This window comes from Amblyraja radiata, chromosome 28 (genome assembly GCF_010909765.2).
Source record: "Amblyraja radiata isolate CabotCenter1 chromosome 28, sAmbRad1.1.pri, whole genome shotgun sequence".
Classification (NCBI taxonomy): Eukaryota; Metazoa; Chordata; class Chondrichthyes; order Rajiformes; family Rajidae; genus Amblyraja; species Amblyraja radiata.
In genome coordinates, this window is record NC_045983.1 from 33032827 (window position 1) to 33051702 (window position 18876).

At 45.5% G+C, this 18876-nt stretch overlaps 1 protein-coding gene across 1 annotated transcript in view; it reads right to left on the reverse strand.

Annotated features, from left to right (window-relative positions):
- Nucleotides 1–18289, reverse strand: part of acaca (acetyl-CoA carboxylase alpha) — a 225406-nt gene extending 207117 nt beyond the window's left edge. The window contains exons 1-2 of the mRNA XM_033046251.1: nt 18172–18289; nt 8653–8927 (exon numbers count right to left, since the gene is read on the reverse strand). Of these exons, the coding sequence (XP_032902142.1) occupies nt 8653–8885 (233 nt within the window). The 5' untranslated portion in view covers nt 8886–8927; nt 18172–18289. The remainder of the gene's footprint in view (nt 1–8652; nt 8928–18171) is intronic.
- Between the last annotated feature and the right edge of the window lie 587 nt (nt 18290–18876).

Consider the following 18876-nt stretch of genomic DNA (forward strand, 5'->3'; position numbering starts at 1 on the left):
ATCAAGCACCAGGCTACAATTCAAAATCAAGGAATTGCAGATGCTGGTTTACCAAGGAAAGACACAAAGTGCTGGAGTAACTCAGCAGTTCAGGCAGCATCCCTGGAGAACATGGATAGGTGACGTATCAGGTCGAGACCCTTCTTCAGACTCAGGCTACAATGAAGTCTTCACGTTCAAGCTAAATTCATTCCATAAACACGACTTATCAAGATATCGTGGATCAGAGGTGGTGCAGGCACATAAAATAAAATATTACACAGTAAGAGAAATAGGAAGGCGTTGACCTCGTCACTTACTGCGAAGATACAATACTTCAACGAACTTATATATCTACGTTATCATTGAAGATAGACACAAAATGCTGGAGTAACTCAGTGGGTCAGGCAGCATCTCTGGAGAAAAGGAGGCGACTTTCAGTTTGAAAAAGGGTTCCGACCCGAAATGTCACCTATTCCTTCTCTCCAGAGATGCTGCCTGACCCGCTGAGTTACCTCAGCATTTTGTGTCTATCTTCGGTGTAAACCAGCGCCTGCAGTTCCTTCCTACACACTATATTACCATTAATGGCAGAACACATTTCTCACTTCAGACTGCATATAGCAACATGCAGAACATTTAGTCTGACAACCATGTTCCATGATACAACGAGATTGTGGCTGATGTGTGATACAACACAATAAACCTCTTTTCCTCCCAGAATTAATCACAGAATTAAAGTTAGCCTATCAATTGCACTTTATATAATGGAGTTCCGAACTTTTACCATTTTGTGTGGAAAAAGCCTTCCCTCATTGCAGCACTGTCGGAAGCGCAGTAGGTCCCAAGAGAAGAGCTGAAGGTCCCGGGTTTCTGAAGAGCTTTTTACCGTACCTTCATACATGAGACAATAATGCCACAAGGTCACGGTGGTAAAATGTTCATCCAGAGTTGAAGGTCTCGAGTCTCGAGAGAGATATTAGCAGATGGTTGGACAAAGACCAGAGATTAAATGACAAAAAATGTGAGGTAAGGAAATAAGGATAGAGGATGCACAAAATGTTCAGCCAGGGAACGGGGAACGGGAGAAATAGATGCAGATACATGTGGGGCACATGGAAGTGAGGGGGAGCATGGGATGGAGGGAAATAAATGCTGTGTGTTTGTAGCCATGGCTGAAAGCTCCACTATGACTTCTGCTGACAATGTCTTGTGTATGTTGAAGTTAGTGGTGCTGTTCTTCTGCCCAACCTCTCTCCCCATGATGACGAGGTACTAGACAGTCACCCAGTAACCTCTCAGCAAGAGAGGACCAGAATCGAGAGGTTGTCAGGGGCTGGCAGCCTAGGCTGACACAATGCTGCTGCCACACAGCTCCACTGAGTTGGGTTTGCTCCTGCCCTGCAATACTGCGTGTGCTCCCTGTTGCCTCAAGGAGTTCCCATGGGTGTTCCAGTTTCCTCCCACATCACAAAGATACACTGGTTGGCAACTGTAAATTACCCCAGGTGGAGTTGGACGATAAGAGGAAACAAGGTGGAGCTGATGATCATAAAGGGCCTGTCCCACGAGCATGCGACTCCATGCGGCAAGCACGACCTAACGTGGTCACTTGAGCCGTACGGCCTCGCGGGGCCGGTCCCACTTCGATCGCTGGAGCCGTATGGAGTTGTGCGGAGCTGGTCCTGACATCGCGCGGGGCTCCGAAAAACTGACCGTATTCAAAAATTCCGTGCGGCAACGGCCTGCCAGCCCACAGCCACCTCGACGCCGTAGGCACCGCCTCGACAGGCGTGCGCAGCGTCTCGACGGCGCACGCAGCGTCTTGACGCCGTACGTCACGCACAAATTTCCCGCGGACTTCACTCGAACTTCACTCATTCGACCTTCGCGAGGCCCCCGCTTCTGGTTTGGTCGCGCTCGCCGCATGCAGGCGCATGCTGGTGGGACCGGCCCTGTGCGGGGATCACTCGACCTCCGCGCGACCCCCCGCTTCCGGTTTGGTCACGCTTGCCGCATACAGGTCACATGCTCGTGGGACAGGCCCTTAAGGAATATACTATTTCACGCAGTGCTCTTAATGTCCTGCAGAATAACCCATTCCTATTTTAGTTTTAATTACTAAGTTTTAACACTTCAATAGCTTTCCCTGTTACTTGCCGTGTACGCATGCTGGCCTTTTGTGAATCATGTACAAACACACCCAGATCACTCCGCATCTCAGAGCTCTCTGAGACAAAATGCGGAGACCTCACTAGCTTGCTTGAGGGCGGCAGTAATGCAGTTGGTAGAACGGCTGCCTCACAGCACTAGAAACCAGGGTTCAGTCCTGCCCTTGAGTAGGACTGTCTGCGTGGAGATTGCACATGGAGATTCCCTGTGACCACGTGGATCATCCGAGTGCTTTGGTTTCCTCCCACATCCCAAAGACGTGCAAGTTGGTAGTTAATTGCTGTTTGTATCAGTGTGAACGGGTGATCGATGGTTGGCGTGGTCAGCGTGGACTCGATCGGCCGATGGACCTATTTCTGTGCTGTATCTTTAAAGACCTAATTATTTTCCAGCATTGCAGGCGCACATCTTTCATTCCATTATTATCTGTTTCCAGAGTAATCCACTGAGATTTGTAATGTATGCTTGCTGTTTTGTACCGGCCTGCATTGTCCCAGGAGAATGTAAAGATCGAGCACCAACAGGGCTCCATGAAAGCCAAACAATCCTGGGCTCAATAAAGCCTTTTCAAATCTGTTGTTTCAAGTGCCATTCTCATAGAGCAGTGCAGTACTGGCTGGTTTCATGGTCATAGTGTATTTTAATAAATTCACAGCTGTACCCAATATTTCAGCTAATTTTATAAAAAGGCAGCTAAATACGTCTGCACATGCTTGGGGTTCTCCTGCACCATCTCTAACTCTCCACAGAAGTATAACTATTCATCCAGATCTAAGGTTGATATAAGAAAGTAAGCAAGAGAGCACAGGAAGGATTTAAAGAAGACATGGGAGTCAAATCTTTCATATAGAGGGTGGTGAGAAACATAGAAAATAGGTGCAGGAATAGACCATTCGGCCCCTCGAGCCTGCACCGCCATTTGATATGATCATGGCTGATCATCCAACTCAGTATCCCATCCCTGCCTTCTCTCCATACCCCCTGATCCCTTTAGCCACAAGGGCCACATCTAACTCCCTCTTAAATATAGCCAATGTTCTGGCCTCAACGACCTTCTGTGGCAGAGAATTCCAGAGAGAATGGAACAAAGTGCCAAGGGAAGTGGAAGAGGCAGGGACAATGTTTTAAAGACATATGGACAGGACATGGATTTTGGGAATTTGAGCTAATGTTCATTCAATACGAACATGGCTGATCATCTAATATCAGTAGCCTGTTCCTGCTTTTTCCCCATATCGCTCGATTCCTTTAGCCCCAAGAGCTAAATATAACTCTCTTGAAACATCCAGTGAATTGGCCTCCACTGCCAGAGAACTCCACAGATTTACAACTCTCTGGGTGAAGAAGTTTTTCCTCATCTCAGTCCTAAATGGCCTGCTGCTTATTCTTAAACTGTGACTCCTGGTTCTGGACTCCCCCAACATCGGGAACATTTTTCCTGCATCTAGCCTGTCCAATCCTTTAAGGATGTTATATGTTTCTATCTGACCCCACTCTCATCCTTCTAAATTCCAGTGAATACAAGCCCAGTTGACCCATTCTTTCATCATGTCAGTCCCGCCATCCCGGGAATTAACCTGATAGCTGTAACTCATATCCAGTACTGTGCAATTCCTTTTCTCTGCTGTGCCGTCAGAGAGGGATGCCATTCAACACCCCTTCCCATGCCCACCTTTCTGGCCTCAATCGTCTCTGCATCTCTAAATTCTAAAGATTCTACAAAGTCTACAAAGACGTGCACCTGTGCTGTGCCTTTCATAATGTTAGTTATGGGCCTGTCCCACTTAGGCGACTGCAGGAGACTCTGCGGTCGCCACATGTCCGCGGGTGGTTGCCGGGGGAGTCGCCTTCATGATCGTGAGGAGTTCCCGCATTCTGGGAATTAGTCGCGGCCTCATTACTGTTGCTGCGAATTTTTCATGTTATAAAATTAGCGCCGACCAGAATGAAGCCACCATGGAGAGGAGCGAGAATTCTTGAGCCGTACGTGGGTCACGTGGAGGTCCTATTGGGTTGCCAGGAGGTCGAAGGTTCTCGTAGGTTGTAGCGGTGCTGACCGGTGAATTTCATTGGCTCATTGGGGGGAAAAAATGTAAGCACTAGTTTTCAGAACCAAGGATAACCGACCGGTAATGTTAAATGTCCGCCGAGTTTCACAGCCGTGTATCTCTGGCTTCTTAAAGGTTGTCTCCACTCCTTCTCGCCCCCTCTTTTAAAGGACTCACCGCACACTGTGCTTTATCCATCTTAATCACAGCGCCAACCTTCCTGTTCATCGCAGTGTGTGATTATATCACCTTGGCTTTGCAACATGTGAATTTCACTCAGACAGCACTCCCCCCCGCTTGCTGGTGAAGGGGGTGCGTGTGTGTGTGTGTGTGTGTGTGTGTGTGTGTGTGTGTGTGTGTGTGTGTGTGTGTGTGTGTGTGTGTGTGTGTGTGTGTGTGTGGTGTGTGTGGTGTGTGTTTGTGTGTGTGTGTGTGTGTGTGTGTGTGTGTGTGTGTGTGTGTGCGCGCGCCCACACCCCATCAGCCCCCCCCCCCCACTTTTCTCCTTCCCCACCCGCTTCCACCCATCACCTTCCTGTCTGTCTCCCAAATCCACCCCTCACTCTCCTCGATACCTAGTTCCATCGTGCAAACAATTTGATCATTGCCACAGTTGCATTTTTTGCTGAAAGATTCATTTGTTCAGCTCTATCTATAAATGCCTTGCTTTTATACAACCAAACACGCACACATTGAAACGCCACTTGGCATTGGTTTATTATTGTCACGTGTACCAAGAAACAATGAAAAACCTTTGTTTGCATTGCATACACTCCAATCAAATCTAATCATACTATACGAGTAGTTTCAAGCCATGCCCATGAACAACAGGTCATGCAAAGGGAAAAATACCAGAGGGCAGAATATAGTGTTATAGCATTATAGCTTTACAGGTACAGAGATTTGGTACAATATCTGCAATGAGGTAGTTTGGAAGTTGGAAACTACACCCTAGTAACAAAATAAAATCCCAGCTTCACTTAAAGCAATGAAAATAATCTTCTAGGTATCAGGTAGACACAAAATGCGGAAGGGTCTTGACCCTAAACGTACCCATTCCTTCTCTCCATGAAGCAGCTTGTCCCGCTGAGTTACTCCAGCATTTTGTGTCTACCTTCGATTTAAACCAGCATCTGCAGTTCTTTCCTACACTTCTAGGTGTCAGTACCAGCTTTCTCTTCAATGACACATCCAGGATTACTTGAAAACAAAACAAAATATGTTGCACAAAGATGGAATGTTGGAAAATGTTGTATTGGAGGGAAAGGACAGGTGATGTTTCAGGTTGGGAATCTTCTTTAGTAATAAAGAACGGCAAATGCTGCAATCTTGAGCAAAACATGAAAACAAGTCTGAGTTGTGCAGTACAAAAGTGTTGGGCAGAAAGCCCTGTTTCCTTGCTCTAAGGATCCCTCCCTGTTTGATCACATAGCACACAGGAAGATAATAACCAATTCAGGTGAAGGAAAGCAAAGGTTCTCCTCACACTTGCAACATATTTCACCAGGCCATTCACTACCAAATGCCTACAACAACATTCAGGTTGAGGGATCAGGCAACAGAGGACCCATGTATTGAAGTGCTGGAGTTTTGCCAATTCTCATTTAAATTGGCGATAGGAAGAGATACTGTATGTAGTCAGTAGAGATAAACAGGTCATCAGCAGACGACCTGTGTATCTCTACTGACTGCAGTATCTTTTCCTATCGTTAATTTAAATGGGAATTGGCAAAGCTGAAGCATTTCAATACATCCCATTAACAGCATAGGTAAATATCATCTCTGGCTCGATGGCATAAGTTCAAGGCTCATGTCATGAACTTGAGCACATGACCTAGTTGCTATTTTAGTGCTGTTCTGACACAGCGGTAAGAAATTCATCTAAATAAATCCACAATAATCCCCTTGCATGTACAAACAAAAACTCCACAAAGTGCTGGAGTAACTCAGTGGGTCAGGCAGCATCTCTGGAAGACATGGACAGATGACATTTTGGGTCAGGACTCGTCTTCTGATACAAAAACTGCATTGATGATTTATCTATCGAATTTTGCTATCCCCAGTGTTTGAAATGTTGGTGCAGATTTTTGTATGCCCTATTCTGGGGTCAAATGACCTTGATAGTAGTGCGATACCCCAAATTTGTTTCTCGCTAATATTGCAAAGAGTTGACACCAGCACAGCACAGTGGTAGAGTTGCTGCCTTACAGCACCAGAGAGCCGGGTTCAATCCTGACTGCGCGTGTTGTCTGTGCGGATTTTGTCCATTCTCCCCGTGACCCCGTGGGTTTTCTCCAGGTGGTCCAGTTTCCTCCCACATTCCAAAGACGTACAGTTTGTAGGTTCATTGATTTTGGTAAAGATTATAAATTGTCCTTAGTGTGTGTAGGTATAGTGTTAGTGTCCAGGGATCGCTGGTCAGGGCGGACTCGTGGGCTGAAGGGCCAATCTTCACGTTGTATCTCAAACTAAATTGGTCTTTGTAACTGGTGTTGTTCATTTCAAGGAGAACCAACTTTTAAATCTGCCATTAGAAATAAATGAAATAAACGTAGTTCCATGTTCATTTAAAAAAATGAAAGAAACAGACACATGACAAAAGAGGTATCCCAGAAAACCACCTCCACTCAAGCTTGACAATAAAGCATCTTCTTATCAAATTTGGTTGATACCTCATCAATGCAGTTTAGTTTAGTTTAGAGATACAGCATGGAATCAGGTCCTTTGGCCGACCATCGCTCACCCACTTGCACTAGTTCTATATTATCCCACTTTCTCATCCTACGCACTAATTTACAAGGGCCAATTAACCTATAAAAACCTGCTAAATTTGGGATTATGGGAGGAAACCAGAGCACTGGGAGGAAACCCACACCGTCACAGGGAGAACGTGCAAACTCCACACAGACAGCACCCTTCGGCAGGATGGAACTGGGGTCCCTGGCACTGTGAGGCAGCAACTACCAGCTGAGTATTGCATCAGGAAGAAGAGTCCTGAGTCAAAATATCATCACCTTATCATCCCTTTTGGCAGAGACAATATCATACAGACTACTCTTCCACAAGATAGTTCACACTGAGTGTAACACGTGAAAACCTCAACATGAAACTCGGGCAAGTGCTTATTTCGATGGTACGGTGGAGGTCAGTGCCACCCCCATTCACTGAAACCTTGCCTCAGGATTCTTGCAGGCTGCTTCCATTGAGATATGCCATATGTAGCAACATTCGGAAATAAAAATAAGGCTTGTTTCTCAACATGGAAAGAGCATTTGATTGAATTGATCAAAAGATGCCGCATGGGAACAGCTCCATCTACCTGGCGACCATCGATTATCCAGATCTGCCAAGTTTTGTTGGAGCATTTCAGTATTCTTGTAACTGAAAATCAGTATTTTGCTGAGGAAATCAGTATTTTTACACGGTGCCATTTTGCTGAAAAAAATGTTGTTTTTTATGTGCGGTCATACCCATGTAAGAGTACAAGAATGCATAATTTTGCTACCAATTGACATGTCTTCTATGCACCTTACTTGACCGTGCATTCATTGCCATCTCTTTGTATACTTCTGTTTGAACTGACAGCGCTGTTTAAACCTGTAGCGGGACAGGCAGATCAAAGCTTACAAAAATAATCATCCAGATCTTGAAATTTTAAATACTAATAGATTTAAACTGCTATAATTTTCTGAGTTACAGTATGAATTTTTATATCCTTCCAATTTTTAAGCAGCAAGATGAAACAGGGAGTCTGTACATCCGTATTCTTATCGCATTCCATGCAAAATACAGAAAATCCGTACTACTTGGCAGATCTGATTACCCGTTCACACTAGTTCTAGGTGATTCTCGTCCACCTGACACACATGGGGCAATTTTACAGAAGCCAATTAACTTACAAACCTGCACATTGTATTGCTGAAATCCAGGTATTCTGAGACTCCGCTTGCCTTTACAGGCACCAGTGTGGCTCCTACCTGTTGGAAGTTCCTTTTCACATAAAATTCCCTTCTGCACACATTGGTTTGCCTTCCAACTCCCATCGTTGCTATGTGCACTCATTCCTAGCCAATACTCCACAATGGCTTAAAGATTGTTGATTGTACGGTAGAACGATCTTTTAAGGGGAACCTGCCTCGATTAGCTGATCCCTGGAGCTTGTGTATATCAGGCATCGCTCATAACAATTAAGGCAAAGACTGGACCTTGAAAAGGGCACCAAAACCTGGCACCTTTTGCATGCAGGCTCAGTGGACTATTTCAGTACACTTTGTTAATTGAGTATGGCAATACTGTACTGGACTGTATGTAAGAAAATAATTTCACCGTACATTTGCACATGTGATAATAAAGCACCATTGAACCATCAACACATCTAAAGTCCATTAAGAGGAGGTCACACTGCAGAAGCAAAACGGCACATGATATTTTACTTAAACATCACAAGTATTACCTCATTTGTAGAGGACAACCATCGTTGTTCATCCCCAGATCAGACAGACTGTCAGAATTTACAGAGGAGGGTGATAACGATCGCTCCTTGTCTTCCGTAATATCCGACTTGCTGCCGCTCATTCCGATCTCATCCTCCGAGTTGTCCTCGGACACGGAGCCAATAATGAACTTGGACAGCTGGCATTTTACCTGCGGTTGAGGGTGCTGGGTCACTAGATCTTGATCCGACATTTTAACTTGCGGTAATCAGCATTCCAGACAAAGCAATCCAAACTGAAATAGAAAGTTAGAAAAGTAACTATGTAGAGCCAAGGAGTCGCAGATGCTGATTAATACACAAAGTGCTGGAGTAAGTCAGTAGGTCAAGCAGCATCACTGGAGAACATGGACGGGTGACATTTTGGATCGAGAACCTTCTTCACAGCTGATTGTATGGTGGGGGAGGAGATGAAAGCTGGCAAAAAGGGGAGAGGCAGGACACAGCATGCTAATAGGTTGGCACAGGCAAGGGGGATTTTTTGACAGGCAGATAGTTGGAACAAATGGCAGAGATAAGAACAGCAAGTGTGAGACAGGTTTCAAGAGTTGTGAAACCACTGGAGGAGGCCCAACTGGTTACCAATGGACAGGTTGATAACTCTGCAAAGCAAACAGCACCTGTAGCAGCTGGATAGGCCGGGACTTTTTTTCCCCTCGAGTATGGAAAGTTGAGGGGCGACCTTATAAAGGCATATTAAATCAAAAAGAGCGTAACCAAGGTGGATCCCCCCCCCCCCCCCCCCCCCAACTGGTGAAGTCTAATACTAGAGGACATAGGTTTACAGTGAGAGGGAAATATTTAAAAAGGACCCGAAGGGGCAACTTTTTCCCATGCAGAGGGTAGTGGGTAAAGGGAATCAGCTGCCAGAGAAAGCTGAAGAGATGGGGACAATTACAAAGTTTAAAAGACATTTAGATAGGAATGGTTTAGAGGGATATGGCCCAAACACACACAAATAGGATCTCAAAAATACATCTTAATCAGCATGTTTAAGAAGGAACTGCGTTTGCTGTAAAAATCGAAAGTAGACAAAAATGCTGGAGAAACTCAGCGGGTGAGGCAGCATCTATGGAGCAAAGGACTAGGTGACGTTTCGGGTCGATGGTCTTGATCAGAAACATCACCTATTCCTTCGCTCCATAGATGCTGCCTCAACCGCTGAGTTTCTCCAGCATTTTTGTCTTAATCAGCATGGATAAATTGGGCTCAATCTGGACACAGGATCTCAACCCAAAACATCAACAATTCCTTACCCTCCACAGATGCTGTCTGATCTGTTGAATTCCTTCAGTAGAATGTTTTTTTACTCCAGATTACAGTATCTGCAGTCTCGTGTCACCAATGGTAATAAAACTTGGTACTACCGAGCAAACATTATTCCTGGCAATTGCTTATTTCAATACTCGGTTTAAACACAATGCTTTGGCCAGCTTTTTCTATATGACACACTGCCCTGCTTCGGCAGTGAAGAACTGCTGGAATGTGCACTTCTACTGTCCCCACTAATCGAGCACACATCTTGTGTAACAACACATAATTTTTTAATCATCTTTAATGTAGCAAAACCATTCCAGCATCTCAAAGTATGAGCTGGTAAAAACAATAAATCAATCCAAACGAAGACAACAATTACAAGTTAGATTGCTGACAAAACCAGGATAAAGGGATACAAAGTGCTGGAGTAACTCAGCGGGTCACGCAGCATCCCTGGAGAACATGGATAGGTGACATTTTGGGTCAGGGCCCTTCTTGTGACTGGTTGTGGAGGGAAAGAAACCTGGGAGATATAAGAGGCAAGGCAAAACTTGGCAGGTAATAGCTGAACACATGTGAGGGCGGTGGGTTAATACGCACATGGTCGGACATAGGCCAGAGATGAAAAAACATGCGAGACAAAAGGATTGAAGAGTTGCAAATTATGAAGCCAGAGGAAGGAATGTAGGAAGTTTTATCTAAATAATAGAGGTTGAAATATTGTGGAATTTTGTGGAACACTTACAGAGAGTAGTGCACACACATCTGCCAAGGAAAGGGAAGGAGGATTGCACACGTGGGCAGTGGAAGGATCATAGCACAAGGCCAGAAGTTTATTTAAAAGAGTGTTTCCATGCTACATGGGGTAATCACACATATCAGCTCCTTGTGGGTTGTAGAGTTATACAGAATGGAAAAGGCCCTTCAACCCACAGGATTTGCACCAATGGTCAAGCATCCACCCTTCCCTAATTTGATTTTGTTATCCCCACATCTATATCTCTGCCCATCCAAATTCTACCACTCACCACAAATTAGAGGCAGTTTACAACAACTAATCCACGCTTCAGAACAATCCCATTCCCCTATTATTTTCCTGCAACCCATCTCTGCCCCTAAACTCCACTCACATTCAGGTTAATTTTCAGCTTGTTTTTGCGAAGTAGGAAACTGAAGCATGCGGAGGAAACCAAAGGTCTTTGGGCAGCGCTGTGGTGTTTTCTCCGGGTGCTCCGGTTTCCCCCCCACTCTCCAAAGGCATACAGATTTGTAGGTTAATTGTCTTTGATAAGAATTGTAAATTGTCCCTAGTGTGAAGGATGGTGCTTGTGTAGGGGATCGTAGGCTGGCGCGGACTCAATGGGCCAAAGGGACTGTTTCCGCGCTTTATCTCTAAACTAAAACTACCTCCAAACTAAACTGACCTTCTGGCCTTCCGCTGTGATCCGTGCACAGCTCTTGCTTGCACTTCCCTTGCGAGAATATGCAAACTCAGACAGCACCAAAGATTGGTACTAAGCAGGTCTACGAGTGCAGCCCATAAGTTATGTCATTGCAAGTGCTCAGGGTGTCATGAGAATTTTCTTTACCCAGTCACATTGTCAAGCTATGAGCTTGTTTCATAGCATTTGTGTCCAGTCATAGAGCATGGAACCAGGCCCTTCGGCCAACCTGCCCATGCTGACAAAGATGTCCCATCCACACTACTCCCACCTGCCCACGTTTGGCCCATATCCCACTAAACCTTTTATATCCATGCACCTCAACTACCCCCTGGTAGCTCGAAGAAAGACACAAAAAGCTGGAGAAACTCTGGAGAGAAGGAATGGGTGACGCTTCTTCAGAGTAGCTCCTTCTATATCCCAACCACCCTCTGTGTGAAAACGTTGCCCCTCAGGTTCCTATTAAAACGCTCCCATTTCACCTCAAAGGTGCATTTTTTTGTTTCCTTGAATTCCAAGTCTTACCATTTATCTCAAATCCATGCCATTTAGTCTAGGGACACTAGTCTTTCTTGTCCACCCCCCATCTAAAACCTTAATACTTGTGTACACCTTCATTAATTCAATAATCCCAACCTTCCGCATTGCCTTTGTTTCCAAACCTAGTTAATCTCACCTCATATATAACATGGCCCAGGCCTGAGAACAGCTTTATAAATCTGCTCCTCATGGAATCCAAGGACGAGAAAAAAGGTGTGTCAGTGGGAGGGACAAGAAGAGTTTTAGGGAGAGCAAAGTTGCCCTGAAAGGGGGAAAGACACTGTCATGAATGGACTTAAGTGCAAAGATAAAAGTTTTCAATTTGATGTTTTAGAAGAACGGAACTACTGCTGATCAGGAAAGTTATATTAACTGCAGCATTCTAGAATCTCCTTCAAAAAATGGTTGAAGACCTTTCCAGATGCAAAGACCACAATTGTGCAAGAGTTACATGAAGCAATCAGCTTTCAGCTCCTCCAGGTGAGCTTAGTATATATTAAACTGGCCAAACAAAAAATGAATCTAAGAGACACAAAATGCTGGAGTAACTCAGCAGGACAAGTAGCATCTCTGGAGAGAAGGAATGGGTGACGTTTTCTGATCGAGACCCTTCTTCAGGCTGATGTCAGGGAAGAGGGAGATACATGGATAAAGAAATGTAAGGTGTGAAAACAGGACAAAGGGAATAGAGAGCACGGAAAATATAGAATAGATCATTGTTCGCTGTGAAAAGGCAACAACAAAGCAAACAGAGATAAAATGTAGTCGGAGACAGTAAGACTGGTCACCCATTCCTTCTCTCCAGAGATGCTGTCTGTCCCGCTGAGTTACTCCAGCATTTTGTACCTATCTTCAGTTTAAACCAGCATCTGCAGTCCCTTCACACAAAAAATGAATCTAAATAGGCCTCTAAAAATTACTGGGAGATGTTATTGGATTGACTTTGAACATTTTCTCTCTCTCTAATGGGATGTGACATTGCTGGCAAATAGAACACTGGGACAAGGAAATGAAGTGGTGAACATTTTCAAGAACAGACTGGAAGATTAACAATGAAAGGGAACCAGATAAATTATACAACATGCATTAGCTACTGCTGCCAATCAAAAAAGCAACAATATCTGGATGGCAGCAACATTGAAAGTTCAGCATTACTGCTAAGCCAGCAGAAAAATTCTGTCAAGGTCACTTTATTTTTATGTTGATAATAAAATAATCCTAAACTATCCTGATTCCAATTCCATCTCTAAATGACCTTCCAACGCATATGCACTATCTAGCCAGCCTCACTTTCTTCCGTCAAGCTTTCTGCGGCTCAGCAATTGACATTGTTGTCCCACAACATATTTGCCAACAGTTCTTTGATTAATGTCATGACTGGAGTAATGATTTACTTGTGTTTCTTCCAAGAGAGTATACTGTGTTCAACATTTACAGTGTGCCTTCCAGCATATTGGGAAAGCGAAACCAAACGCATATTGGGAGACTGCTTTGGGGGCACATGTTTAGTCCACATGGTGGAGAATTCACGTTCAGGGTAAGCCTCCTGCTGCCTATCACTTCAATTCTTAATCCTAATGTAATCATACTGTAACTGTGCAACTCCCTACAACAAAGCAAAATGCAGCTCGACAAAGAATAGACAATACGTGCAGGAGTAGGCCTTTCGGCCCTTCGAGCCAGCACTGCAGTTAATTGTGATCATGGCTGATCATCCACAATCAGTACCCCGTTCCTGCCTTCTCCCCATATCCCTTGACTCCGCTATCTTTAAGAGCTCTATCTAACTCTCTCTTGAAAGTATCCAGAGAATTGGCCTCCATTGTCTTCTGAGGCAGAGAATTCCAGATTCACAACTCTCTGGGTGAAAAAGTTGTTCCTCATCTTTGTTCTAAATGGCCTACTCCTTATTCTTAAACTGGGGGCCCTGGTTCTGGACTCCCCCAACATTGGGAACATGTTTCCTGCCTCTAGCGTGTCCAAACCCTTAATAATCTTATAAGTTTCAATGATTCCCTCTCATCCTTCTAAATTCCAGTGTGTACAAGCCCAGCCGCTCCATTCTTTCAACATATGACAGTCCCGCCATCCCGGGAATTATCCTTGTGAACCTACGCTGCACTCCCTCTATAGCAAGAACGTCCTTCCTCAAATTTGGAGACAAAAAATGCAGGTGTGGTCTCACTAGGTTCCTGTACAACTGCAGAAGGACGTCTTCACTCCTATACTCAACTCCTCTTGTTATGAACGCCAACATGTCATTAGCATCCTTCACTGCCTGCTGTACCTGCATGCTTACTTTCAGTGACTTATGAACAAGGACACCCAGATCTTGTTGTACTTCCCCTTTTCCTAACTTGACACCATTCAGAAAATAATCTGCCTTCCTGTTCTTCCCACCAAAGAGGATAACCTTACATGGATCCTCATTAAACTGCATCTGCCCACTCACCCAATGTTTTTGGTCAAGATCCTTCTTTGGACTTCAAAGCATTTCGGGCAGGAAATGGGAATGTTGATTCTAAATTGCGAAAAATCGGACTTGCACAAGAGTTCACAGTAAGCCTTACGCAAGTCGGGGAGTGCAACTTTCTAACAACCTGTGAGAATCCGTGGTCCATTACGCAATCATTATACACAAGGAACTTCTAGCTCAATCGTTAGATGCACAGCATAAACACAGAAGGAGCACACTATATGTTGTATGTTGAAAGAATGGTGTCATATGTTGAAAGAATGGAGCGGCTGGGCTTGTATACACTGGAACTTAGAAGGATGAGAGGGATTCTTATTGAAACATAAGATTATTAAGAGATTGGACACGCTAGAGGCAGGAAACATGGTCCCAATGTTGGGGGAGTCCAGAACCAGGGGCCACAGTTTAAGAATAAGGGTTAGGCCATTTAGAAGAGAGATGAGGAAAACCTTTTTCACCCAGAGTTGCAAATCCGTGGAATTCTCTGCCTCAGAAGGCAGTGGAGGCCATTTCTCTGGATGCTTTCAAGAGAGAGTTAGATAGAGCTCTTAAAGATGGCGGAGTCAAGGGATATGGGGAGAAGGCAGGAACGGGGTACTGATTGTGGATGGTCAGCCAATCTTGTTCAGTTCAAGCAATGAAAAAAAATAGCCAGCAGAGAGCGGCAGCAGTAATTCACGTTGTGTGCCTGAGACGTGAATTGGCAACATGCTTACACGTCATCAAAACAATTAACCAAACAAGGCAACACATTAGGGCACGAGAACCATTATCCCCATGTTCTCCGGAGATGCTGCCTGACACACTATGCTACTCCTTTGTGACCCTTTTGTCTCCTCCTCATCTGCAGCCATTATCCACACATCTGCCAATCAAAACTCCACTCACCTGTATCCAACTATCCATAAGATAGACAGTGCTGGAGCAACTCAGGTCTGGAAAAAAAGGATGGGTGATGTTTTAACTCAGAACCCTTCTTTAGTCTGAAGAAGGGTTCTGACGTCACCTCTCCATATTCTTCAGAGATGCTGCCTGTCCCGTTGAGTTACTCCGGCACTTTGTGCCCATCTTTGGTATAAACCAGTATCTGCAGTTCCTTCCTCCACCTATCCATGATCTCCAGACATGCTGCCTGATCCACTGAGTTACTCCACACTCTATGTCCCTTTTAATCATCCTGGTAAACCTCATCTGCACACTCTCTAAAGCCTCCAGGTCCTCCTGTAAATGGAGGACAAATAGAACTGCGTGCAATAGTCCCAATGGTGCCCAACCAACGTCTTAGAAAGAGGTGCTATGACTTCCAGACTGTAGACTAAAATGCTGGAGTTATTTAACGGGACAGGCAGCATCACGTGGAGGAAGGAACAGCAGATAAAGTGTGCAGGCAGGAACCACAGAGGCTGGTTTTCACCGAAGATACACAAATTACTGGAGTAACTCAGCGGGACAGGCAGCATATCTGGGGAGAAGGAATAGGTGATGTTTCAGGTCAATACCCTTCTTCAGAAGGGTATAAATAACATGTACGGGGTGAAAAGAACAGATCAAAGCAGACGATGATCAAGGAAATGTAGAATGGTTCATTATTGCATATGGGGAAGAATAGTAGGCCATTCGGCACTTCGAGCCATTCAATATGATCATGGCTGATCATCTAAAATCAGTACCCCGATCCTGCTTTTCCCCCATATCCTTTAGCCCTAAGAGCTGAATCTAACTCTCTCTTGAAAACATACAGTGAATTGGCCTCCACTGCCTTCTGTGGCAGAGAATTCCAGATTCACAACTCTCTGGGTGAAGAAGTTTTTTCTCATCTCAGTCCTAAATGGCCTCCCCCTTATTCTTAAACTGTGAGCCCTGGTTCTGGACTCCCCCAACATCAGGGGAAAAACATATTGCATCTAGCCTGTATAATCCTTTAAGAATTTTATGTTTCTGTAAGATCCCTATCATCCTTCTAAATTCCAGTGAAGGTGACAAGGCATACAAACAGTAAAATTAATCAGTAACCACCATTCCTTCTCTCCAGAGATGCTGCCTGTCCTGCTGAGTTACTCCAGCACTTTGTGTCTATGTAAGGAACTGCAGATGCTGGTTTATACCGAAGATAGACATTACAAAGTGACATAGAGACTTCAGTCTGAAGAAGGGTCTCAACCCAAAACGTCACCTATTCCTTTTCTCCAGAGATGCTGCATTAGACGTTGGCGAGGACACATTTAGAGTATTGTGTTCAGTTCTAGGCACTGTGTTATAGGAAAAATGTTGAAGGTAGACACAAATGCTGGAGTAACTCAGCGGAACAGGCAGCATCTCTGGAGAGAAGGAATGGGTGATTACTGATTAATTTTACTGCCTGTATGGTCTCGACCCCGAAGCATCACACATTCCTTCTCTCCAGAGATGCTGCCTGTCCCGTCACTCCAGCATTTTGTGTCTACCTTCGATTTAAGCCAGCATCTGCAGTCCTTTCCTGGGGTGGGAGATTGCAATCTTAACGTGGTCCACACATTTAGACTGTGCAGGGCATACGCAAGTTCTTTCCTATACATAGGAAAGATGCTGTCAAGCTGGAAAGGGGACTGAGGAGATTTACGATGCCAGGACTAGAGGGGGTGGGTGTCTGAGCAATAGGGCAAGGTTGAGTAGACTGGGACTCTATTCCTTGGAGCGCAGGCGGATGAGGGGCGGAGGGCCCTGTTTCCATGTCTCTATGACCCGCTGAGTTACTGCCAGCATTTTATGTGACGATCCTCGGTTGTAAACGCTAGAATTTAGCTAGAAACTCTGTAATCCTCTTGTACACGCTAGAATTTAGAAGATTGAGGGGGGATCTTATAGAAACTTACAAAATTCTTAAGTCTGAAGAAGGGTTTCGGCCCGAAACGTTACCTATTTCCTTCGCTCCATAGATGCTGCTGCACCCGCTGAGTTTCTCCAGCATTTTTGTGTACCTTCGATTTTCCAGCATCTGCAGTTCCTTCTTGAACAAAATTCTTAAGGGGCTGGACAGGCTAGATGCAGGAAGACTATTCCCGATGTTGGGGAAGTCCAGAACTAGGGGGTCACAGTTTAAGGATAAGAGGGAAGTCTTTTAGGACCGAGATGAGAAAATCATTTTTCACACAGAGAGTGGTGAATCTGTGGAATTCTCTGCCACAGAAGGTAGTTGAGGCCACAGTTCATTGGCTATATTTAAGAGGGAGTTAGATGTGGCCCTTGTGGCTAAGGGGATCAGAGGGTATGGAGAGAAGGCAGGTACGGGATACTGAGTTGGATGATCAGCCATGATCATATTGAATGGCGAATGGTGCAGGCTCGAAGGGCCGAATGGCCTCTACTCCTGCACCTATTTTCTATATGTCTTTATAACATTGTCCCTGCCTCTTCCACTTCCCTTGGCACTTTGTTCCAATCTCTCACGGTGAAAGATTTGACTCCCATGTCTTCTTTAAATCCTCCCTTTGCCCTCTTGCTTACTTCCTTATATCAATCTTAGGTCTGGATAAATAGTTATACATCTGTATTTTCTATGTTTCTATGTTTCTATGTTTAAAGCAGCATCTGCAGTTCCTTCTCCCCACACGAGGGCCGGCGCCCGGGACATCTCCATCATCGCCTGTGGGGCCGAGGCCCTCAGTCACGGCCATAGCTGAGGCGATGCTCGGGGTTTAAATCAATGCCGGTGGGAGGAGGAGGAGGAGGAGAGACATCCTCACCCCGACACCATCTATCTTCCCGCCGCGGTCGCCATATACTCACCGAGGGAAGCTGATGCCAGTACGGGCGCTGGAGAGAGAGAGGTGGGGGGGAGGGGAGGGGAGTCGATGGCGGTGACGGTGCTGAGGGGAGATGGCGGGGGGACGGTGTCGTGTCGTGTCGGTGCCGCGCACCGGGCGGGAGCTTTGGGTGGCGCTGTCCGCTGACCCCTGACCCCGCGCTCCCTCCCCCCCCCGCCCCGCCCGCGCGGAGTTGGCGCCACCAACGGGCGAGCGTCGCGTCACAATCGAACCATGAATGGGCGGGCAGAGGAGGGCATGAATGGCAGCGGCGCCTGGCGGGCGGAGAGGGAACGGCGGCCCCCCCTGCTCCTCGCAGCTGGACGGACACACACACACACTGTCACACACACACACAGTCACACACACTGTTACACACTGTCTCACACACACACAGTCACACACACACTGTCACACACACACAGTCACGCACACTGTCACACTCACACACACAGTCACACACACACTGTCACACACAGCCACAGTCACACACACAGTCACACACACACACACTGTCACAGTCACACACACACACTGTCACAGTCACTGTCACACACACACACACTGTCACATACAGTCACACGCACACTCACACACACACTGTCACACACACACACACACTGTCACACACAGTCACACACGCACACTGTCACACTCACACACACTGTCTCATACACACACAGTCACA